This window comes from Acyrthosiphon pisum, chromosome X (genome assembly GCF_005508785.2).
Source record: "Acyrthosiphon pisum isolate AL4f chromosome X, pea_aphid_22Mar2018_4r6ur, whole genome shotgun sequence".
Lineage (NCBI taxonomy): Eukaryota > Metazoa > Arthropoda > Insecta > Hemiptera > Aphididae > Acyrthosiphon > Acyrthosiphon pisum.
Window position 1 is genome coordinate 9978730 of NC_042493.1, and position 9850 is coordinate 9988579.

General features: G+C 27.5%; 1 protein-coding gene across 4 annotated transcripts in view; it reads left to right on the forward strand.

Annotated features, from left to right (window-relative positions):
* Positions 1–1590: 1590 nt before the first annotated feature.
* The window catches only part of LOC100159211 (glycerophosphocholine phosphodiesterase GPCPD1), a 41374-nt gene continuing 33114 nt past the window's right edge, over positions 1591–9850 (forward strand). Inside the window, exons 1-9 of one of the 4 annotated variants that reach the window (XM_029485930.1) lie at positions 2695–2830; positions 2901–2965; positions 3356–3618; positions 5502–5671; positions 5733–5896; positions 5965–6126; positions 7417–7524; positions 7607–7766; positions 7838–7979. In XM_029485930.1, coding sequence (XP_029341790.1) covers positions 3368–3618; positions 5502–5671; positions 5733–5896; positions 5965–6126; positions 7417–7524; positions 7607–7766; positions 7838–7979 — 1157 coding nt within the window. In that variant the 5' untranslated portion in view covers positions 2695–2830; positions 2901–2965; positions 3356–3367. Of the gene's footprint in view, positions 2133–2694; positions 2831–2900; positions 2966–3355; positions 3619–5501; positions 5672–5732; positions 5897–5964; positions 6127–7416; positions 7525–7606; positions 7767–7837; positions 7980–9850 lie in introns of those variants that run through there. The other 3 variants (XM_029485929.1, XM_029485927.1, XM_029485928.1) reach the window with 3 other exon arrangements.

Genomic DNA, 9850 nt, shown 5'->3' on the forward strand with positions numbered 1-9850 from the left:
GAACTTAGTTTAACAGATACACTGCTTTTGGAATTTTACACCCCTATAATAGACATACATAAATCATAAAAAGTAAAAACATTCATTAGGTTCTTCATTAGTTATTTTGCAAAATATTTATTACTTTATTTGAGGTTTTAGGAGCAAACGATCTGTGGCAGAAATAGTAAATATACTCTTTACTGTGAGTTTTTTTTACAGCTGTATTTTTAACATATTGACATTTTTCTTTTTCTTCAATGAATCTTTTCCATTTCTTAAAATCTGACAAACATTAAACCATATAACAGGCATAATATTAAATGATTATATTGATTCATATAAATAATATAGTTAGGTAAACAAATTTGTCAATAAGTTGTTAAATATTATTGATATAGGTACCTGGTACCTAAGCCTAATTTAATGAAGTAAAAATAAAATTAAAAAAATAATAATCACTAAATATTTAATGTTCATGATTTGTTCATTAGGTATATTTTAATGATTTTTAGTTATTGCCATGACAGTCAATCGACAAAAAAAAAAAACATACCTATCATCATATTAAACATATTACATTCATCTAAAATATACATAACATCAATTAATGTAACCTATAGCTTTAGGTCATTAGGTGACAGTTTATTTTATTTGTTTTATATAGGATAGCAGTGAAGATGTTAGTCTTTATAGTTTATATTATAATCAAGTTAATTAATTTAATAGTTAGGTAGATAGGTACCTGGAGGTATCAATACTATACATTCTATTTGTATACAAATATTGTTTAATATGGTACTTACCTTAGAAAAATAATGCATTTTTGAATAGTATTTATTGAACTATTTTATATTATATATTAAAATATACAAAGTATTACAATATTACATTACCTTCCATTGTATCAAAATTTAACACATCAGATTCAATTTTGTCTAAAAACCTTTTATTCTATGAATGTAAAATATATCCATTCATAGAATAAAAGGTTTTTAGACAATTTTCAAATGAACATATTATGTTTAAACCACGAGATTTTTGTTTTACGTGGCATTTGACGTGCTGAATTATTTTTTTTTACACATTAAATGAAACATCACAACTATCACAAAAGTATGTTACACTTTTAGCTTTTTGTAGAGAAATTAATTCACTATGTTTAGTACGTCAGTGTTTATAAAACCCAGATTCTGACACATACGTCGATTCACAAAATTCACAACGATACATATTAATAATAATTACTAACTATTAGAAAAAAAACTGCAACAACGAAGTGCAAACTGCAAACAAACTACTATTGATTATTGAACTGTTTACATGAATACATAATACCTAAATGCTGTATTTTTGTTCTATATTAAGCAAAAACCACAAGACGCGGGGGACAGATGTCATGCTGGTTAGGTTTAATCTAAAGTACATTACTTCCAATAATAATTATCAACAATGGTAAAATGATAACCGGCATAATGACGTCATGGACAGTGAGACATTTTTCCTGCTATTATCCATTCGTGAAATAAGCGCGATCACGATAACGGGAATGATGATAACAATTATTGTGAAGATACGTGATTACGTGAAGTACCTATTATCGCGTACGACTGTACAGCATAGAAAATTATATAGAAAATTAAGACAACTGTCTGTACTCGCGTTCATATATTCGTAGTCGTCTCGATTCATACCGCCAACATTCAACGCTATTCCGCGACTGTTCCATCTTGACGGTGTATTGGTGTGTTACCCAAGTGTCGTCTCGGGTCTCTGGCAGTACCACCGAATCTCAACGCTCGCGCGATAAGATCCGCGCGTGCCGGGTTATCGGCCGACGACGACAACGACAACGTCAACGACGTGCGCATCATTCGGTCAAGCGCGGGTGTCGCCCATTCCCTCCTTTTCGAAGTCGTCGGCAAATCGTGACGGTGAAGACGAACGAGACTGAGAAGTTTCGCACTGGGAAGGCGGAGGCCGGAGGTACCATTTTCCGTTTATTTTTTCATACAAAAATACTGGCCAAACGGCTCGAGGGACTGGTCGTTTTTGTGTCCGTCATTTTTCATCCATTTTCGTAAACTCACCGACGGCGGTAGTATAACGAATTCATTCGATCATTTGGGCCTGACCATTGTTCCGAGGTAACGGTAAAGACAAAGACGACGCTGTTTGACGTATATTATTTTTTGTTTATGGCATTTTAAATTGTGTACTGCTTTCCTTGTCCACAGTGGGCAGGGGAGTAGATAAATAGAGCAGCGTCATCCTAGTTTTTTGGAATGAACTATTACTACGTATTTATATTGTACATCGCAAATATCATTCAAGGAAAATTCTTATTTACTATAGTATTATTTATAATTTAGATATTGTATTTTTAGTGTTTTAGAATTTAAAAACTCCAACAATACCTAACATAAAACACCTCAAGATTAATTATTAAAACTGATTGACATGGTTAAAATGTTGTGTACATGCGCATATATTTTATTACTGTTAACATTTTTTTAAATATTTACTAACTTAACGTTAGTCACGCCAGTGTATATTACGTCATTAGTTGCATCGTGGTTTCTTCGACTGCGTTATATTTTTTAATATTAAAAAAACATTTCATACATTTTTATTAATTTTATCAAAACAAATAATTATTTCATAGAATTTTTACAATTCATATAATATTATTATAGTTATTGAAAGTTACTTTCTTATACATCAAATGGATAATATTAAAAAAAAAAAAACTAGGAATGTTCTACCTATTTGGAGTATCATGGAGGGTAATTGAAGTTTCAAATAAACCCTTGGCAGCCAAGTTTCTTAATTTGTTCAGAATATTATCATAGTATATTAATTTATAATATTTATAATAGATATAGGTATGATTGAAATGTAAAATTTATGTTTTATTCAAGGTGTCAAAAAAGTGCTGTCATTTTGACGCCGTGTTAAGACTTATACCTATAGCATTTTATAAATAGTATGTATAAGAAGTTAAAATTAATTAAGCATAGGATTTTATTTTCAATCTCCCCCCCCCCCCCCCATTAGGAAACAAATTTAATTCTACTAATTAAATACAATAATTTTTAATTTATTGCTCTTATTTAATATACCTAATAGTGGTAATTTATATTAGGATTAAGTATTATATTATCAATTACCTACATAGGTATTATAAGCTTTAAATGTTGTCCTCCTAATTATTGATACCTAGGTATTCACTATTAGTATTTTACTTTAATAGCTTAAACAAAATAATTTAAATCATATAAGAAGTATTTTAATGTGTTATGGACATTATTTAAAACAAACGTTAGTTATTAATATTAAACGCATTTTGTGTATTTCAATTTTGTTGAACATTTAGATATTAGATAATATGCAACAATGGTATGAAGAAGACCAAGAAAACGCCAAAGAGATACATTCATCAGATACAAATTTTCATACAGTGCCGAGATCATCTAAAGAAATGGACAAGCTATTAATCCTCAAGACATTCACTGTTGAAGCTGAAACAATAACTGGGCAACATATTTGTGTATCTGGTAACTGCCCAGCCCTAGGTAATTGGGAAGCAAACGAGGCATTTGTTCTAAATAACACAAATGTGATACGTATAAGAAAAAAGTAAGTTGATTATGATCATCAAAATACTGATACCAAATAATAATCGTGTCAACATTTAATATTTTAATTATCTCTTTAAAAATTAAATAGTTACATTTTCACTTTAGTATTTTTAGTTTTGAATGGATTTTCTTTAATATTTATAATTTAAGAGTCAAATTTAACTTCGGGAGTACAACAGTAGTATTAAAAGTTAACTAATTATAAATTTATTTTGTGAAGTTATTATTTATATTTAATATATAATATACCAGGGGTTCCCAACCTATTTTACTTAACGGAAAATTTTATTTTATGATAAATTTTCATGGTACGCAAAAAAATAAATCCATATTATTTTTCGACGATAAAAACAAGTAAATGACAGTCAATACCTACCTTGTCATTCCGCCTAAATCCAAAACATAAATAATTATTTGCATATTTACGTATAACTTTTAAATTTAAACTTTTATTATTTAATTCTAAAACAAGCTATTAAAACTATACACGATAAAACAAAAAATACATGGCACACTTTTGTGCTGCGGCACGACAGTTGCGAATCTTTGTAATATACTATACCATATGTCCGTAAAAACTGGGTACATTATATAATTCAGTTACCTACATTACTCAGTACCCTATAAATATTTTAGTATTATGTCTGAGGGAGATTGATGATCCAATAGTCTAGTTTTATGTCCCGTAAACAGAATTCTAAAATATGTTATTAGGGTATTGAGTAACATGTATAATTTAATTATACAGTGTATTCTGTTTTCACTGACAAATATATAGACTATTCATCATAGTATATTATGGTTAAATTATAAATTTGTAATTTTAGTTTTGGTAATTTAAAATATTTAATGTACTAAAATTCCCACATCATAACTAAATATACTAGTATTGGTACAAGCAACTCTTTAGGTGGACCACATTTGACTATGTTTAAGAATAAAAATATAGAAACATTTATATATCTAACTGTATTTTAAAGACTTATCAATGTGTGACAAGTAATTCAACATTACATGTATATTATAAATAATTTGTATTTTATGTAGCATACACAGGTTGCAAAGAGTAAATAGTGTAGCAGTGAAAAGGTTAAGAAATTTTTTATAATACAATGAGTTCAGACTTTTGTTGTGCATATTTAACTTTTTAATTTATGTGCATAATTTGTAATATTTCAATATTAAGCATTTTGATTTTGAATTTAGTATTTAAATATTTTTTTTTTTTGAAAAAGTCTTATAAAACAAATCAAACAATTTTTATAGGTTTATTTTCTGCAACAATTTTATGGTTGAGATTATTAACCATTACACAAACTACAAAATATTTACATACATTTTAAACTTTAAATCTGATCTCTATTACAAATGTTATAATCGATAAATATCAACTGTAGGTATGTTATATATTTCTCAATATATATCAACACCATAATAGGTACACACACTGAATTTATTTGTGTCTTAAATACTTCTATGGGGTACTTCAATCCAAAAGATCCAAACTGCAACCTCTAGGCCATGTCTAGCCTGCTATTTTCAGCAAATAATCCAAAAATGAACTATTTATTTTGTCATGCTTATTTTTTATAAAGTATTGTGTAAATATGTAGTTCTTCATATAATATTTAACTATAGAAAAACTATATTACATTTTTTTAAGTTCAGGAAAATACACTACAAGTAATAGTTTATAATTGTTACTGAAACTGTAATTACTTATTAAGTAACTTTATTTTTTATAAATGTGTATTTTGTAAGATATTTAATCATTAACCATGTATGATTACATTTAATTATATATTCTTCTTTATATTAAAACATTATGTAATATTATATTGTATTGTTTTAATTAATATAATTTGATGTATGTTGTTTTAGTCGAAAATACTGTATTTGGACTGGGTCTACACATTTGCCACCAGATAAAGAAATATTCTTTCGTTATTTCATGGCATATATTGTAGAACCTGACGGGGAATTTGTTAAACAAAGACATATTTTTGTTCATTCATGGGAGTCTCAACAGGAACCTAGACGTGTACAAGATGGTATGTTAATTATAATAAAGAGCCTAGTAAAATAATATAATAATAAATATATTAATCTTAGAAACCCAAATATCAAGCAGTGATAGTGCATTCCAAAGTGATATGTATGGTATGAATGATAAAAAACATATCAGCAAGGGTTTTTTGACTACAGAATGTGCTATTCAGTTTAAATTATTTGATACTCCTATTACATTCTGGAACTCTAAACTACAAAGTAAAATGGTATGGAAATTATTATATATATTAGATTAAAGTTTGCATACTAAGAATATTATTTAACATTTTTTTAGAGTTCAGTTAGTGTTAAAATGACACCTGTACCTTTGTCTAAACTGTCAGCTGATTTTGAGGACGCATCTCCTAACACAAGTAGTTTCATACATGAAGATTCAAGCTCACAAGGGACTGATTATATTGAGAAACATTTTGGATGGCCATATGTAGAATGTGTGGTAAATATATTTTTTAATGCTTCCGTAGACTAAAAATTAACCTATAAACTAGATATACTTTGAGATTTAGATTTAAAAGATTTTTATAGATTTATAACATGGGTGATCTTTCATTTACCACTGAAACATTATTAAAAAAATGAATGGTTTTTATTTTAAGTATTAAATTATGTACTCAAACTTTTAAACTAATATTTAAAATCACTTTGATCAGAACCTTGAAGACTCAGTTTATTAAACATATATATGTTTATGCTTATAATTATTCTGTTGCTCTGTTATGATTGTTCAATTTCTTGTCTTGACCGATAATATAAAATATATTATAATCTGATGGAATATTTTGTATTGTATTGTATTGTATTTTGTTATTGCCTATTATTTAGGCTACTAAAGCTATTCTATATAAATTTAAAATTGATTAACAACTTTTATATATCAGAGGCAAAGTATATAATTGAGGTTTATATATATACGAAAGTACCCAACCAAATTTAATAAAAAAAACAATTGAGAGTATTTCAACTGAAGTAAAACGTAAATGATAGGTATATTGATTATAATAGATTTTCGGCTAATATAGATATTAGTCAGGTTGTATCTAAATGACGCATAAGCAAATTCAAAGGTTATGTCCAATTGGTACCACATTTTCCACACAGGTCTTAAGACCTTATTATTATTATTCTAAGGAAAATAAGTCACAGGGAATAGCAACTGTATATTAAATATTATATGTATATTGTATATTAATAAATAAATAAATATTAAAGGCAAAGTGAAGAAGCTTAAAGAATCAAAAACATTAATTAACTGATTTTGACAATTCAAGGAAGATAATATATTGAATCAGTTATTTTAGAGTAGCTTACCCATTAGTATTAAAATTATAACTGCAATATTTGTTTATTTCTGCTTGAAATAAGGTCACGTAAGAAAAATAGTTACTTATTATTATCCCCCCCACAGGTGCATTGCTCATCTCAGTTTAATTATCTCTATGTAATCCAGCTAGTATATATTTTGTATATTTTTAAAGTCTTCTATAGATTAATTTGATTTATATTTTTACAAAAAAGCATGTGTAAGAACTTTCTTGGTATTAGAATCGCTCATACAAATTTACAACACGTTCACATATTACGCATCAGTATAAATTAAAAATCTTGTCTAACGTTACTCCTTTATTAATTTAATCAAATCCTTAAATTTACAATTAACGCAGTTTTTGAATATATATGTGTATGTAATTGCTGTATTATTATTAATAGATTTTATAAATAATTTTAGGATATTCCTGGAGGTCATACTTTTAAGCATCAAAATCAGTTTGGTACTACTGTACAAGAAAATACTTTTCATTTATTTCAAACAAAAATGTACAATTTCAGTTGTGTTGTAAGTATATTGTTTTAAAAGTTAATATTTAATTTATGTTAGTTAATGACAATTAGCTTATATTATGCTAATACTTTTGCAGGGATATCTTTTTGATTTGTATCTACATAAAGAATCTTCTGATGAACCTCCTTTCCATATTGGATTCACTCACATTCTACCAAGTAATATGAAATATAGCAATGGAATAGTTATATCTCCAATTACTAGTGTTCGTCATAAGCCAATAGGAGAACTTAAAAGTAAATTAATTAATATGTTCCTAAATGTTGACTATTTTAGTATTAAAATGTTTTTATGTTTATAATTACAGTTGATTATTTAATTATTAAACCAACAAAAGATATCAAATGTACTTTAGAACAATTGAGATTGACAGACTGGAAAAGTAATGATGTTCCATTAGATATTGGCCATAGAGGATCAGGTTCATCATTTAAACAAATTTTATCAGAGTAAGTTCAAACTTCAAATTATATAATATTTTTAAACATTAAGTAAGTTGGGTAAAGGAATTCTAGTATAAATTTTAGATTCTTATAAATCTCAAAATAAATATGCACTTAAATATTTAAAATATGTTTTATATTTTAGATTCCGAAATGAATATATTGATTTTACAAGTGTTTTTTTTAAATTAAAATATTTTTTTAGTCTACTCGATAAATTGTCAAATTATTTGTATATCAATTTTTAACTTTAGTATCTTGTTTGATTGGAAAGTGAATCTAGCTGGTGCATTTGCAAGATCAACATTTACAATTCTCAGTAGTTAGGTTAGGTTAGTTTTCAAAAGCACCGTGAAAACCTAAAAAAAATTAAGTGAAAAATGAAATTTTTACTCAAAATCGATTTTGGATTTTGGTGTAATTCTAGAATAAATGACCGTAGATGCAATTTTTACTGAATGTTTATATAAGCTTTTTCTATACACCATAAAATATTTTTAAAGTATTTAACAAGGTTTGAGCTGTTGGGTCATAAAGCGTGAAAATTTAGTACAAGGCTTCTGATAAATTGTTACTATATCAGTTAAAAAATATTAAAAATGCATTGACACAATTTTTTTTTATGAGTATTTAATGATCAAATTTTGACAAAATTTATCAAATTAAAAATTGAAAAATGATTATTGTAGTTAAAAATTTATAAAATGTTAAAACAAGGTTTTGCATAAATAGGTAAATATACTCTGTTTGCCGAGAGAACACGCTGGTTCTGCGCATGCAGACTGACCGCTGTCGAGGCTCTATTTCCCCTTCCAAGATGCCTGGTATTCGTGGCGACCGACGCCGATGCTAGCGACTCCTGTCGGCAGTTATGGGTGGGTGATGCGAGTAGATGCGCAGAACAAACCGATTTTCGTCGGGCCGCAGCTTTTTCTCTCGAAGAACAGAGTATAAGTCACTTTATTCACAATAATATCATCAAATATACTTAGTAATATCATAGGTTGACCGTCTTCCCTCAGAATCGTATTTCTTATACAATGATAACAAATCATTGAATTCAAATTTAACACCATCTATCACCCATCTATCAGTGACCCACTTTTAACCTACTGTACAGCAGAGCAACACTCACTTGCCCACCTTTTTTTTAAATGATATCTTCTAGTGCAAAGGAAATTGACTTGTGCGTAATCTTAAACACACTGTTGCACTTTATGTACAAAGTAATGTATTTATTAGCAAAGGAAAAATACAATTTTCGGATGAAGAAATATGAAAGGAAGAATATTGCATACAATTATTGTGCTGCATGTAAAAATATAAATAATGTACATAAATAAATAGTGCTTGATAATTAGATACTTAATATCATTGATTATAAATACTATAGATTGCTCACTAGCCGGTTTTTCGATGGTACGAAATATTTACTTCCGGTAGATGGTGAGATGACGTGACACCTACCATCAAAAATATTGTTTTATTACATCACAAAAGAAAATTTTTTCAATTTGAGAAATCTGGCACAAAAAGTTGCGAGTGCTTTTAGATGAGTTTACATCTGTTAATCGTTTTTTTTTGAAAATGAAATTCATCAAACATCAATCACGCTCAAACCTAACAGATGAAAACCTGCAACATTAACTACATTGAGCATTGAGCAGAAATAGAAGCATTTCCATAGATTTGCAAAAGCTAAGAGTGAATGAATTGAGAAACAAATATCCCACTAAATAAATAAATAATTATTATTATATTATCTATGTTTATAATTCTTGACTAATAATAAATACAATAATAACTCATTATGTTTATTTTAATTAAATTATACAACAAAACTATTTTTTTGTTTTGTCTAAATAATTTAGTATGCT